The sequence below is a fragment of the Pseudophryne corroboree genome, chromosome 4 (assembly GCF_028390025.1).
Source record: "Pseudophryne corroboree isolate aPseCor3 chromosome 4, aPseCor3.hap2, whole genome shotgun sequence".
NCBI classification, from domain to species: Eukaryota; Metazoa; Chordata; class Amphibia; order Anura; family Myobatrachidae; genus Pseudophryne; species Pseudophryne corroboree.
Window position 1 is genome coordinate 921776685 of NC_086447.1, and position 15473 is coordinate 921792157.

Consider the following 15473-nt stretch of genomic DNA (forward strand, 5'->3'; position numbering starts at 1 on the left):
GCCAACACCGAGGAACAGAGGCTGCCAAAGGAAACTTTAGCTGGGACTAACAGTGAATTATTTGAGGAGATAAGCTGCAGACCAAAGTGAACCCCCTCACAATTCACTTGGTCGAGGCGTTTCCCGACTTGTTCGGACAATTACGGGCAAAATGTCCCTTACTCCCACAGTACAAACAAAGACCAGAATTTTGCCTTCTGGTTCTTTCTTCAGGAGACAGCTTGGAGAGACCTATCTGCATGGGCTCCTCTAGGTCCACAGGAATGGAAAAAACACCAGGAGTAGACCCGACAGATGCTCCTTTTTCAGCCCTCCGCTCTCTGAGACGACGATCAATCTTAATAGAAAGCTCCATGAGTTTATCAAGAGTCTCAGGAGCGGGATACTGAAGGAGACTGTCTTTTATAGACTCAGATAAGCCGAGGCGAAACTGACTGCGCAGGGCTGGGTCATTCCATCCACAGTCGTTCGACCAACGGCGAAACTCCGTACAATAAATCTCTGCGGGATTCTTACCCTGTCTGAGAGCACGCAAATGACTCTCGGCGGATGCCTCTCTATCAGGGTCATCATACAATAGCCCTAAAGACCCCAGAAAGGCGTCTACAGACAACAATGCCGGATCGTCAGTTCTTAAACCAAAAGCCCAGGTCTGGGGATCCCCCTGAAGTAAAGAAATAATAATTCCGACCCGCTGAGATTCCGTACCTGAGGAGACTGGTCTTAAACGAAAATAAAGTTTACAAGACTCTTTAAAATTAAAAAACTGCTTTCTATCCCCAGAAAAACGGTCAGGCAAATGCATTTTTGGTTCAGGAACGACCCTCGGGGAAGTCCGTAACAGATCTTCCTGTGACCTCACCCGAAGGGATAGATCCTGAACCATCTGAGTAAGTTCTTGAATCTGACTAACTAGAAGCTGGCCAGGATTTGGCCCTACACCAGTGGGATTCATGAGGCCGACAAATCTTCCAAACTGAAATAAGGGAAAAAATCAAACCCTGTTTAATTTTATATTTTAGTCTGGCCGGTAATAATGTTATGATACCAGTACGTCTGACCAGAGGTGATCTTATGACGGAGGTCAGAGTACTGGAATGGAATGCTGGTTACGGGAGCAGGAAAGCCTAGTAACCCCTGGCGCCCTAACTCCGTTGTCTCGCCCGTGTTATCAGAAATCCCCTGCGAGACTATGGTTGCTTGAGCCCATGGCAGCCGCGTTTGAAGGGCGGATTATGTCTGCCCAACTCCGATGCCCCCTCAGGTCTTAATGGGAGACAAAGGGAAATCCGAGACAGGGTGATAACAAGGGGCCCTCTGACTAAGCAACCAGGCCAGGGGCTACAAGCTAACTAACTTAAACCAGAAGTATGTGCGGACAAACCGCCAGGGAAAAGGACAACCAAAAATCCACAAATCCGTTACTCCTATCCAGCACCGCTGGATACCAGAGTGGATTTGTGGGAGCGGAATCCTCCGCAAAAGCTCCGAAACACAATATAACCAAATAATAAATAGTAAGCGGTCAAGCCGCAACACACGGCTACGCCGCGACTCACGAACACCACAGGATGTTAAAGGTGCTCGGTCAGGACTCCAGGAAAAGATGACAACTTCCGAGTATTGGACCACTGAGGACAGGAACGACCGGATAGACAGGACTGGAAAACTCTCTGCAACAGACACAGCAAACAGGAAGCTATCACCGGCGTCTGTGAGAAGTCCAGAGAGTGCTTTTAACTGGGAGCTCTCCAATCAGGAGCCAGACAGGGTAATTAACAATCATGCCGTGCAGCTGCATGCTGCACGGCCAGGATACCAATGAGGTGATTAATCTAGACCCAGCAACGGGGAACGCGGTCCGACAGTGGCGTCCCCGTTGCTAGGGTCTGAGCGGCTCCGTGTGCCCGGCGTCTAGCGTTGCTAGGGAGCCGGCGGCTGTCCGCATGCGGCGTCCCTAGTTGCTAGGCGCCGGGCCGCACTGACGGGCGGACCCTCGGCGCCTAACACTAATAAATGTATGGTGGTGAAAGAAAAGCCCAGTTTCACTGAAAAAAAGACACTTCTGCATGTTTTGAAATGAAAAAACAAAACAAAACTGAAGAACTGTAGGCAGGCACTGTCCGCCTACTTCGGTGACATCACAAGTTGGACAGAAGTTGGAAGGTTGGTTGGTCTGATGAAAAGTTGGTTAGATGTGTGGAGCACTGGTAAAAAGTTGGTGAGATGTGTGGGGCACTGTTTTAGTTGAACAGACAAGTTGGATGGTTGGAAGTTTGGAGTGTTGGAGAAAAGTTGGTCTGATGTATGGCTAGCTCAACTCGCACCTAATTGGATTGACCTCATAATGTGTTATCATTTAATCCCATTCCTTGTTTCAAGTCACTGACTTTAAGATTTAATAGTGTTACTGGGGTACAATGGTGCAGTTTATTTGGCCATTGATACTCATTTTAGTTCACAAATATGCCCACTTTCTTGTCTTTTAGTATTAAGCATTATTGGGCTAATAATTTGCTTTAGTTGTTAATACAGAACGATAAAAAAAGAAAAGAAAATGCTTTAAAAATCTAAATTAAAAGCCATGCTGAATAAAATATCCATGAAGAAAATGTATGAAGATTGTAGCAATGCAGATGTGAAGTAGACAGTAATTGTTCTGAGGGGTGATAAATGTAGAAATTGCTAACCTTCAATTAATGGGTTTTATCGGGATCGGTATGAAATACCTCCAATCAAAATCCCGACTGTCAAAATCTCGACAGCAATTGACCGACGGTCAAAATCCCGACAAGGTCAAAATCCCAACATGGACAAAATACCGACATTTAAAATATCGACAAGGTCAAAATACTGACATGTAAAATGCCGACAGGTCAAAATACCAACATGCGGTTTTCATTGTTTTGTGTGTGTGTATGTCGGCATAGGTTGACATGGACACCATGTAAGTGTACCGCGTCCCCTCGCATGGCTTGCTGCGCTCGCCATGCTTCGGGCAGTATTATATTCCCCCTCCAGGTCCACTGCGATGATAAAGTATGAACAAGTCGGTTTCAGTGAAAAACTCATGTCGGCATTTTGACCTGTCGGCATTTCACATATCGGTATTTTGACCTTGTCTGTATTTTAAATGTCGGTATTTTGTCCATGTTAGTATTTTGACCGTCAGTCAATTGCTGTCGGGATTTCGACCGTCGGGATTTTGATTGGAGGTAAATTGACTGCATCCCGTTTTATCTTCCTGCTTATACCCCCCCTCCCCTTTGATGTCTCTTCTAAGACAGATGCTAAGAACATTCTGAAGTTATATTTGTATTTCTTGACCTCAAATGAGTAAAGTATGATTATTTTTTAGAAAGAATGCAAATTAAAAGTATTTCTTTGTTGCACAGTGTTATTACTACTTCTGAGCTCATTTGGATATGAGAAATCTCACCAATGTAGGGTACAGTCATGGGTTCGAACACACACCTTTAGCAAAGTAATTAATAAAAGTACTAGTTGCAGGAAAAAAGATGAAATTCTTCCACTATAAATCTATTGCTTGTTGCATTGACCTGAATAATGGGCTCATACATCAATTGGCCAATTTTGCAGATACCCGATCTGCAAATTCCCAGTTTCCGTTTTTCCAAAAATCAGCAAACTCAAACATGTTAGAAATCATCGACTCGAGGATTTCCAACATGTTGGCTTTTTGCAGATTGTTAGACACAGTCATCAGCAAAACAGAGCATTGTGTCTATAGATTCTTGATGTATGTGCCCCACTACTTGATACAGTGTTGTGTCACTATTTGCTATGTACAGCAAACTGTAGACATGTTTCAGGATGCTCTATTGTTGCTCTATTGTGTAACTCACTAATGATGTCATGCTTTCCAGGAATAATTGGTCTCTGTGTAACTCTCTAATGTTGTCACTCTTTCCAGGAAGTAATTTGTCTCTGTGTAACTCTCTAATGTTGTCACTCTTTCCAGGAAGTAATTTGTCTCTGTGTAACTCTCTTATGATGTCATGCTTTCCAGGAAGTAATTTGTCTCCTTGTAACTCTCTAATGATGATGTCACTCTTTCCAGGAAGTAATTTGTCTCCGTGTAACTCTCTAATGATGTCATGCTTTCCAGGAAATAATTTGTCTCTGTGTAACTCCCTAATGATTATATCACTCTTTCCAGGAAGTAATTTGTCTCCGTGTAACTCTCTAATGATGATGTCACTCTTTCCAGGAAGTAATTTGTCTCCGTGTAACTCTCTAATGATGATGTCCCTCTTTCCAGGAAGTAATTTGTCTCCGTGTAACTCTCTAATGATGATGTCCCTTTTTCCAGGAAGTAATTTATCTCTGTGTAACTCTATAATGATGTCATGCTTTCCAGGAAGTAATTTGTCTCCGTGTAACTCTATAATGATGTCATGCTTTCCAGGAAGTAATTTGTCTCTGTGTAACTCTCTAACGATGATGTCACTCTTTCCAGGAAGTCATTTGTCTCTGTGTAACTGTCTAATGATGATGTCACTCTTTCCAGGAAGTAATTTGTCTCCGTGTAACTCTCTAATGATGATGTCACTCTTTCCATGAAGTAATTTGTCTCCGTGTAACTCTCTAATGATGATGTCACTCTTTCCAGGAAGTAATTTGTCTCCGTGTAACTCTCTAATGATGATGTCATGCTTTCCAGGAAGTAATTTGTCTCCGTGTAACTCTATAATGATGTCATGCTTTCCAGGAAGTAATTTGTCTCTGTGTAACTCCCTAATGATGTCACTCTTTCCAGGAAGTAATTTGTCTCCGTGTAACTCTCTAATGATGATGTCACTCTTTCCAGGAAGTAATTTGTCTCTGTGTAACTCTCTAATGATGATGTCACTCTTTCCAGGAAGTAATTTGTCTCTGTGTAACTCTCTAATGATGTCACTCTTTCCAGGAAGTGATTTGTCTCCGTTTAACTCTCCAGTGATGTCATGCTTTCCAGGAAGTAATTTGTCTCTGTGTAACTCTCTAATGATGTCATGCTTTCCAGGAAGTAATTTGTCTCTGTGTTACTCTCTAATGATGTCATGCTTTCCAGGAAGTAATTTGTCTCCTTGTAACTCTCTAATGATGATGTCACTCTTTCCAGGAAGTAATTTGTCTCCGTGTAACTCTCTAATGATGATGTCACTCTTTCCAGGAAGTAATTTGTATCCGTGTAACTCTCTAATGATGATGTCACTCTTTCCAGGAAGTAATTTGTCTCTGTGTAACTCTCTAATGATGATGTCACTCTTTCCAGGAAGTAATTTGTCTCTGTGTAACTCTCTAATGATGTCATGCTTTCCAGGATGGCCTATTCAGACTTTATAAGAGAATACTCCAAGCTAGAGATCTGTAACCTAACTCCTGACACCTTGACTGGCAATGAGCAGCATAAGTGGAATATAACTCTGTTTAATAGCAGCTGGGTTCGTGGGTCCACAGCAGGCGGGTGCCTGAACTACCCAGGTAACAAAATATATGTAATATGGGTACTGTAGACCGTGTTTAATTTATATACAACCTCATGGCTTAAGTTATGATAAATAAACACTAGAAGTATTAAAGGGGAAATTAAACATGTATGGGAATTTTGATAATACAGTTCGGTAACATGACCGATTTACTAATGGGTGATGGTAATGATAATGTGGGTGGATATATTGGTGAGGAACCGATGGTTGGGTTTAATGTTAATATGGGTGGACTGCATGTCTGGGGAACCCCAGGGTATAATACATTATAATGTGGACGGTTATGTGGCTGAGATACCGCTGGGTAGATCTACTGAGAATGTGGGTTAATGTGTCTGAGAAGCTAATGTTAGCAGGCGTATGATAATGGTGGGTGGGATACATTGCTGAGGAACCAATGAGTGGAACATATGGGGGAACATATAAAGTGGAGTGGCTTCTGTTATTTCAGAGACTGAAAAAAAAGTAGTTAGCCAGTAATCCATAGGGGTATGGGTCGTTGAGTCGACCCCACTTAGGTCGACCACTGAAGGTCGACAGTTGCATTAGGTCAACCGGCACTAGATCGACATGGGCGTTAGGTCGACATGTGCTAGGTTGACAGGTAAAAAGGTCGACATGAGTTTTAAAAAAAAAAAAATTGGTGTCGTTTTCTGCATAAAGTGCCGGGGAACCCCAATTAGTGCACCGCGTCCCCTCGCATGGCTTGCCATGCTTCGTGCAAGGTGCCTCGCTTTGCTCGGCACAGGTCACCGTTCTAATCATAGTCCACGTGGATCGTTAAGTATGAAAAAATCTAAAAATGTGAAATTTTTTTAAAAACTCATGTCGACCTTCTGACCTGTCGACCTAGTACATGTCGATCTAATGCCCATGTCGACCCATTGCATGTCGACCTAATGCTAATATTGACCTTCAGTGGTTGACCTAATGAGTGTCGACCTAAGTTGGGTCGACCTAACGACCGTATCCCATCCATAGCATAACGCACAAATATATTTCCCTACAGGAACATTCTGGACCAACCCCCAGTTCCACATAAAATTGGAAGAACCAGACCATGACCATGATGGATCCTCTCATGAACCCTGCTGTACGGTGATTGTAGGCCTCATGCAGAAGAATCGGAGACAAAAGAAGAAATTTGGAGAGGACTTGTTGACCATTGGCTACACTTTGTACGGGGTTAGCATTGCCTTACAGACTCACCATTGGGCTGAAATGTTTAGCCTCACCATCATCTCTAAATTGCTCCAAAAACAGTGCAATAATAAAACCACAGGTGGAGTAGACTGTAATTGACATTCAACTGTTAACACAGACAATTACACCCCTAGGGGTAGATTTACTAAAGCTTCTAAAACTGAAAAGAAGCAATGTTGCTCATAGCAGACAATCAGATTCTAGCTATCATGATTGCATCCTGGAATATAGTAGACAGAATTGTATTGTTTGCTATGGGTAACACCTAGACCAGAGGTTCTCAAACGTGGTCCTCAAGGCACCCCACCGTTCCAGGTTTTTGGTATATCCATGGCTCAGAACAGATGGTTAAATCAAATTGACTGAGGTGCTAATTATGTCACCTGTGGCCAAGCATGGATAAACTTAAAACCTGGACCGTTGGGGTGCCTTGAGGACCACGTTTGAGAACCTCTGATCTAGACTATTTAATTTTAGATGCTTTAGTAAATCTACCACATAGTTGGGAAGAGTGTAAAGTTACTCTCCCTCACTGTCCCAAGCCACAGAAGAAGGCTCTACACATTGGACCAGATTTCCTTTTTTTGAAAGAGTGTTTTTAGAAAAGATTTCACAAACCATACAGAAACCGTATTCGTGTGGGCAAATGGCAACAAATATGAGAAAAGAAAATGGCACACCGTATGAATGAAGCCCAAGATCATGGACATTTTTTATATAATATTATTCAGAGTAAAATGGTGGAGCAGGTATAATACTGAGCAGGCATGTGAGCTAGCAAGGAGATATGTGTCTAGAGGAGAGATAAAAGAAACAAAAAAAGAGGGGGAAAAAGAAAAAAATATAAGAAGCTAGAGGCCAGGGATCAACCCTCCACACCACAGGGTTTGAGAAATGTATTTTCCTAAAGATTACTTTAATACCTGGATAATTTGGAAAGTTGTGTAGGAAACTGATCGGGTCAGACATTTTTGCATTGAGATTAAAATTATAGATCCATAAAGTTGGGTCTAAGATTAAATACACTAAAACTCAAAAAACTATAAATAGGATGTATTCTCTATATTTTGATTATTAAGTAATTCCTATGTCTGACATTCAATTTAATGAACATTTCTGTTTTGCAGCTTCCTGATGAGGTACGTCGGTTTTGGTGGTCTCTTGAAGAGGGGTACATTGCTTTCCAGTACTATTACTTTCTTCATTTCCCATGTGGGGCTCAGAGATCCTTCATGGATTACAACTTCTTCGGCTGCTTCGCGGACAGCAAGACCTCCGAGAGCAGTTTAGAAAAACAATCTTGCACCAATTTCTGTCCTCTTTTTCCAGCGATATGAACTAGATGGAGACACATAGGCCCTCATTCTGAGTTGATCGCTCGCTAGCTACTTTTTGCAGCCGTGCAAACGCATAGTCGCCGTCCACGGGGGAGTGTATTTTCGCTTTGCAAGTGTGCGAACGCCTTTGCAGCCGAGCTCTGCAAAAACATTTTGTGCAGTTTCTGAGTAGCTCTGAACTTACTCAGCTGCTGCAATCACTTCAGTCTTTTTGGTGCCGGAAATTGACGTCCGACACCCGCCCTGCAAACGTTTGGACGCGCCAAGCGTTTTTACAAACACTCCCAGAAAACGGTCAGTTGCCACCCACAAACGCCTTCTTCCTGTCAATCTCCTTGCGATCGGCTGTGCGAATGAATTCTACGTTAAATCCATTGCTCAGCAACGATCCGCTTTGTACCCGTACGACGCGCATGCGCATTGCGGTGCATACGCATGCGCAGTAGTGACCTGATCGCAGCACTGCGATCAACTCGGAATGACCCCCATAGTTCTAGATGAACCCAAACTTAGTTATCTTCCTATAAACTCTAGTCTACAATACATCAGGCAGCAACCTACTAATACTGCTCTCCAACATGGAACATTATATATCTTAGGCAGTGTTTACCAAATTGGGTGCCACTGGTTGGTGGTCCATGACCAAATGAAATTATTTATGGTCAGTCTGATAGGCAAAACCACTGCTGGTGACTGCCAATAATAAAATCTATAGACAAAACAGAAGTCAAACCCTGTCCACCTCCACATAACTTAAACTAAGGATGACAGTTAAGCACAATTAACTCAATGTAATCATTTTTGAAAAATTTCTAAATACAATTTTTTTTTTTTTTATGGCCTAGGCGTGCAAAGAAAAATTACTGATGCTCTAGGGTGCTGTGATCAAAAAAGTTTGGGAAACACTGTTTAGGGAAGTGGTTCTCAAGTTTGGTCCTTAGGACCCCAAACAGCTCATGTTTTCCAGGTCACCTGTGGATCTTTAAAATGTGACAGTTGGTGGTACACAGTGCACCTGCTGGTGGCACCCATATCTTCAATACTTACCTCTCCTGAGTCTCTTACTGGTGGCAGCAGCTCTGCAAAAATCACTGGGAAAATTGCCATTTTCCAGACATTTCTCTCATGCCCAGTAGGAAAATTGCCAGGAAAAGGGGCATTGTGCCATTTCCACGGAGACTTGTGCATGCGCACTAGACTCTGGGAAAGTACTATGGTCTCCTAGTGATCCTAGTCTCCGTGCTGTTGGCTAGATGGGAAACTGCACACAAGCCCCCTCCTCTCTTAATACACCTCTGGCTGGTGGTCTGCAGAATATGGACTATTTGTGGCCCTGAGGACCAGGGTTGAGAACATTACGAAAACTTCAAGTAGACTAGAGCAAAATATTTGCCCAAAAATGATTGTTACCATGAAAGTCCATTGCAAAAATGGTATTATTTAAAAGCAAATGCACCACACAACTAAAAAATAAACTTTAGGTAGAATTAGGTGTGATAAATGAATCAAGAAATCTCGCTTAACTGCACGAGCCCAAGCCTCCAATTGGGTGGGCTACCTGATGCCTTTAATCATACCAAATTTAAAATCCTCTCTCCTAATGGTCACAAACAGGAGATCCTCTCTCCTAATAGTCACAAGCAAGAGATACTCTCTCCTAATGGTTACAAGCAGGAAAACCTATGGTAGACTACATGAACCATGTGGTTCTTAACTGCCGTCAAATTATGTTTCAATGTAACCTCTCTCCTGATGGTCACAAGCAGGAGAACTCTCTCCTAATGATACCAAGCAGGAGATACTCCCTCCTAATGGTTACAAGCAGGAGAACCTCTCTCCTAATGGTCACAAGCAAGAGATCCTCACTGCTAATGGTCACAAGCATGAGATCGTCTTTCCTAATGGGCACAAGCAGGAGATCCTCTCTCCTAATGGTCACAATCAGGAGATCATCTCTCCTAATGGGCACAAGCAGGAGATCCTCTTCCCTAGTGGGCATTACAGGAGATCCTCTCTCCTACAGGAGATCCTCACTTATAGTGGGCACAAGCAGGAGATCCTTTTTACCAATGGTCACCAGCAGGAGATCCTCTCTTCTGATGGTCACAATCAGAAGATATCTCTCCTAATGGTCACAAGCAGGAGATCCACTCTCCTAATAGGCGTGAGCAGGTGATCCACTCTCCTAATGGTCACAAGCAGGAGATCCTCTCTTTTGATGGTTACAAGCAGGAGATCCTCTCTCCTACAGGGTTGCAAGCAGGACATAAGATCTCCTACTTGTGCCTATTAGGAGATGCTTTCTCCTGATGGTCACAGGCAGGAGATCCTCTCTCCTAATGGTCACAAGCAGGAGATCCTGTTTCCTTATGGCCAGAAGCAGGAGATCCTCTCTCCTAATAATCACAAGCAGGAAATCCTGTTTCCTTATGGCCAGAAGCAGGAGATCCTCTCTTCTAATGGTCACAAGCAGGAGGCAGGAAATCCTCTCTCCTAATCCTAGTCGGTATCAACAGATCCACTCTCCTGGTGGTCAGTATAAGAAGATCCTCTCTTCTGATGGTCACTTGCAGGAGATCCTCTCTCCTGATGATCAGAAGCAGGAGATCCTCTATCCTGATGGTCAGAAGCAGGATATCATCTCTCCTAATGGTCACAAGCAGGAGATCTCTCTTAATGGGCACAAGCAAGAGATCTTTGCTCCTAATGGTCCCAAGCAGCAAATCCTCTCTTAATGGGCACAAGCAGGAGATCCTCTCTCCTGATGGTCACAAGTAGGAGTTTGTCTCTCCTAATGGCTGGAAATATGAGATCTTCTCTCCTGATGGTTACAAGCAGGAGATCTTCTCTCCTCAGGTCATATGCAGGAGAGATCTCTCCTAAAAGTCACAAGCAGGAGATCCGCTCTCCTGATGACCATGAGCAGGAGATCCTCTCTCCTGTTCACAAGGAAGCAGAGGCAGGAGATCCTCTCCCATGATAGTCAGGAGTAGGCAATCCACTCTCCTGATGGTCAGGAGCAGGAGATCCTCTATCCTGATGTTCACACGCAGGAGATCCTCTCCTAATAGTCATGAGCAAGAGATCCTCTCTCCTGATGGTCACGTGCAGGAAATCCGAACGATTGTTGAAGCTTCTGCCCTCTGAGCTTGGAATTTGGATGAAGGATAAGCTCATTTTCAGTTTGAAACCTCAACTTCAGTTTGAATAATCCCTGCCTCAGTAGAAGAGGGTAACTAACTGCTAGGGGCACGTGGGACTTCCTATGATTGAGGTTCAAAGCAGTGAAGGAAAGATAACCTATCTCACTTTTTTTTTTACTTCTGGGTCAAATTATCCTTTATTGCTTCCTTGCTATATGACAGATCACTTAAACCATCTCCCAGTACAATACTACAAGTATGTTTTTTGGAATGTGGGAAGAAACCCATGCAAACACAGGGAGAACATAGGTAGAGCCTTGAACAACAGCAATGCTAACCACTGTCCCATCATGCTGCACATGCTTACTTTACACATTCATATTGTTATAATAATTACCTTTTTTTCTCAAATTAATTTATATATTTTTTTCCATAAGCTTCGGAACCAAACAGATGTCCACCTCAACAGAGATTTTTTCCAGAGGAGTCATTCAGTCGCACGTTCTGATACCTACATCAACACGCGAGAGGTCTCCAAACGTCTGAGGTTACCGGTCGGCGATTATCTGATTGTACCATCCACTTTTGAACCTTTGAAGGCTGGTGACTTCTGCCTGCGCATCTTCTCGGAAAAAGCCACCAAATCTTTGTAGGTATAAGTGACTCTTCATGGGCTTTCCACAGTGTTTTAGTGTTTTCACAATTCTTCTAAATGTTTCCAGTAAAAATACACTTTCTTTAACAAATTTAGGAGGTTATTTAGCAAAATAAAAGTTGTGGAATATCCCCTGAAAACACCTGCAGACTATCTGCAAACATTAAGCATTCCCAGGATGTATGTATGTATGTATGGGGGCGCCACAGCAGATATATTGGAAATATCTGCTGCAGTCCCCCATTCTCGATCTCAAAAGAAGCCACCATAGGTGTTTATGGGGACTGCTAAAATGTCAAATCTACCAAGTTATTCCAGTGCTTAGCCCCTTCTAGCTAACCCCAACCCCCAACTTCAGATGGTTTTAGCCATTGGGTTACATAATACATTCCTGGAGAGGGATCCGTGGGCATTGGCCGCTCGCCCATGCATGGTCTGACGACCGCAAATGCGCAGTAGTGCGTCCAGGTCCAAACGTGGAAGCAAAGTGATCGTATTAGTGATGACACAATGCAGGCGATGGGCCAGACTTGCCTACTTTCTTGTACTGCAGGCAACTTCTGGACCCTGGCGTCCAGATCCTACGGCCATCCTGCTTATGCAGGCTAGGGTCCAGGTAGATGCCCAGGTAGGGTGGATGCCAGGGTCCAGGTAGGGTGGATGCCAGGGTCCAGGTAGTTTGCATCCGACATTGCAGATCCTGGTCCCGCCCCGCTCCACCCCTCCAAACAGTGCAGCATGCCAATCGTGCTGCAGATATACAGAACGGCTCTTGTGCATGCGCTGCGCAGACACCCAAATATTGTATTTGTATACAAACCATCGGGTTTACGTATGAAATATGAATTAGGCCCCTGATCCATGTCAGAGAAAATGCACACAGCATCACCTATAGGCTGATAGAAGGTACTGCACACAGCATCGCCTAAAGGCTGATAGTAGGCACTGTGCACAGCATCACCTATAGGCTGCTAGAAGGTACTGCACACAGCATCACCTATAGGCCGATAGAAGGTACTGTGCACAGCATCACCCATAGGCTGAATGAAGGTACTGCACACAACATCACCTATAGGCTGATGGAAGGTACTGCACACAGTATCACCTATAGGCTTGATAGAAGGTACTGCACACAGTATCACCTATAGGCTGATAGAAGGTACTGCACACTGCATCACCTATAGGCTGATAGAAGGTACTGCACAGTGCATCACCTATAGGCTGATAGAAGGTACTGCACACAGCATCACCTATAGGCTTGACAGAAGGTACTGCATACTGCATCACCTATAGGCTGATAGAAGGTACTGAACACTGCATCACCTATAGGCTGTGGAAGGTACTGCACACAGCATAACCTATAGGCGTGATAGAAGGTACTGCACACTGCATCACCTATAGGCTGATGGAAGATACTGCACACAGCATCACCTGTAGGCTGATGGAAGGTACTGCACACAGCATCACCTATAGGCTGATAGAAGGTACTGCACACTGCATCACCTATAGGCTGATGGAAGGTACTGCACACAGCATCACCTACAGGCTTGATAGAAGGTACTGCACACAGCATCACCTATAGGCTGATGGAAGGTACTGCACAGTGCATCACCTATAGGCTGATGGAAGGTACTGCACAGTGCATCACCTATAGGCTGATGGAAGGTACTGCACACAGCATCACCTATAGGCTGATGGAAGGTACTGCACACAGCATCACCTATAGGCTGATGGAAGGTACTGCACACAGCATCACCTATAGGCTGATAGAAGGTACTGCACACTGCATCACCTATAGGCTGATAGAAGGCACTGCACACAGCATGACCTACAGGCTTGATAGAAGGTACTGCACACTGCATCACCTATAGGCTGATGGAAGGTACTGCATACTGCATCACCTATAGGCTGATAGAAGGTACTGCACACAGCATCACCTATAGGCTGATGGAAGGTACTGCACACAGCATCACCTATAGGCTGATGGAAGGTACTGCACACAGCATCACCTATAGGCTGATGGAAGGTACTGCACACAGCATCACCTGTAGGCTGATGGAAGGTACTGCACACAGCATCACCTGTAGGCTGATAGAAGGTACTGCACACTGCATCACCTATAGGCTGATGGAAGGTACTGCACACTGCATCACCTATAGGCTGATGGAAGGTACTGTGCACACTGCCCTATAGGCTGATAGAAGGTACTGCACACAGCATCACCTATAGGCTGATGGAAGGTACAGCACACAGCATCACCTATAGGCTGATAGAAGGTACTGCACACAGCATCACCTATAGGCTGATGGAAGGTACTGCACACAGCATCACCTATAGGCTGATAGAAGGTACTGCACACAGCATCACCTATAGGCTGATAGAAGGTACTGCACACAGCATCACCTATAGGCTGATGGAAGGTACTGCACACTGCGTCACCTATGGGCTGATAGAAGGTACTGCACACAGCATCACCTATAGGCTGATAGAAGGTACTGCACACAGCATCACCTATAGGCTGATGGAAGGTACTGCACACAGCATCACCTATAGGCTGATGGAAGGTACTGCACACAGCATCACCTATAGGCTGATGGAAGGTACTGCACACAGCATCACCTATAGGCTGATGGAAGGTACTGCACACAGCATCACCTGCAGGCTGATGGAAGGTACTGCACACAGCATCACCTGTAGGCTGATGGAAGGTACTGCACACTGCGTCACCTATAGGCTGATGGAAGGTACTGCACACTACATCACCTATAGGCTGATGGAAGGTACTGCACACAGCATCACCTATAGGCTGATAGAAGGTACTGAACACTGCATCACCTATAGGCTGATAGAAGGTACTGCACACTGCATCACCTATAGGCTGATAGAAGGTACTGCACACTGCATCACCTATAGGCTGATAGAAGGTACTGCACACAGCATCACCTGTAGGCTGATAGAAGGTACTGCACACTGCATCACCTATAGGCTGATAGAAGGTACTGCACACTGCATCACCTATAGGCTGATAGAAGGTACTGCACACTGCATCACCTATAGGCTGATAGAAGGTACTGCACACAGCATCACCTGTAGGCTGATAGAAGGTACTGCACACTGCATCACCTATAGGCTGATAGAAGGTACTGCACACTGCATCACCTATAGGCTGATGGAAGGTACTACACACAGCATCACCTATAGGCTGATAGAAGGCACTGCACACTGCATCGCCTATATGCTGATAGAAGGTACTGCACACTGCATCACCTGTAGGCTGATAGAAGGTACTGCACACAGCATCACCTGTAGGCTGATAGAAGGTACTGCACACTGCATCACCTATAGGCTGATGGAAGGTACTGCACACAGCATCACCTATAGGCTGATAGAAGGTACTGCACACTGCATCACCTATAGGCTGATAGAAGGCACTGCACACAGCATGACCTACAGGCTTGATAGAAGGTACTGCACACTGCATCACCTATAGGCTGATGGAAGGTACTGCATACTGCATCACCTATAGGCTGATAGAAGGCACTGCACACAGCATCACCTACAGGCTTGATAGAAGGTACTGCACACTGCATCACCTATAGGCTGATAGAAGGTACTGCACACAGCATCACCTGTAGGCTGATAG

General features: G+C 44.5%; 1 protein-coding gene across 1 annotated transcript in view; it reads left to right on the top strand.

Moving 5' to 3' along the window:
- Positions 1 to 15473, top strand: part of LOC134910697 (calpain-8-like) — a 136490-nt gene that overhangs the window by 105772 nt on the left and 15245 nt on the right. Inside the window, exons 9-12 of the mRNA XM_063919019.1 lie at positions 5327 to 5487; positions 6502 to 6677; positions 7823 to 7834; positions 11613 to 11824. Of these exons, the coding sequence (XP_063775089.1) occupies positions 5327 to 5487; positions 6502 to 6677; positions 7823 to 7834; positions 11613 to 11824 (561 nt within the window). The remainder of the gene's footprint in view (positions 1 to 5326; positions 5488 to 6501; positions 6678 to 7822; positions 7835 to 11612; positions 11825 to 15473) is intronic.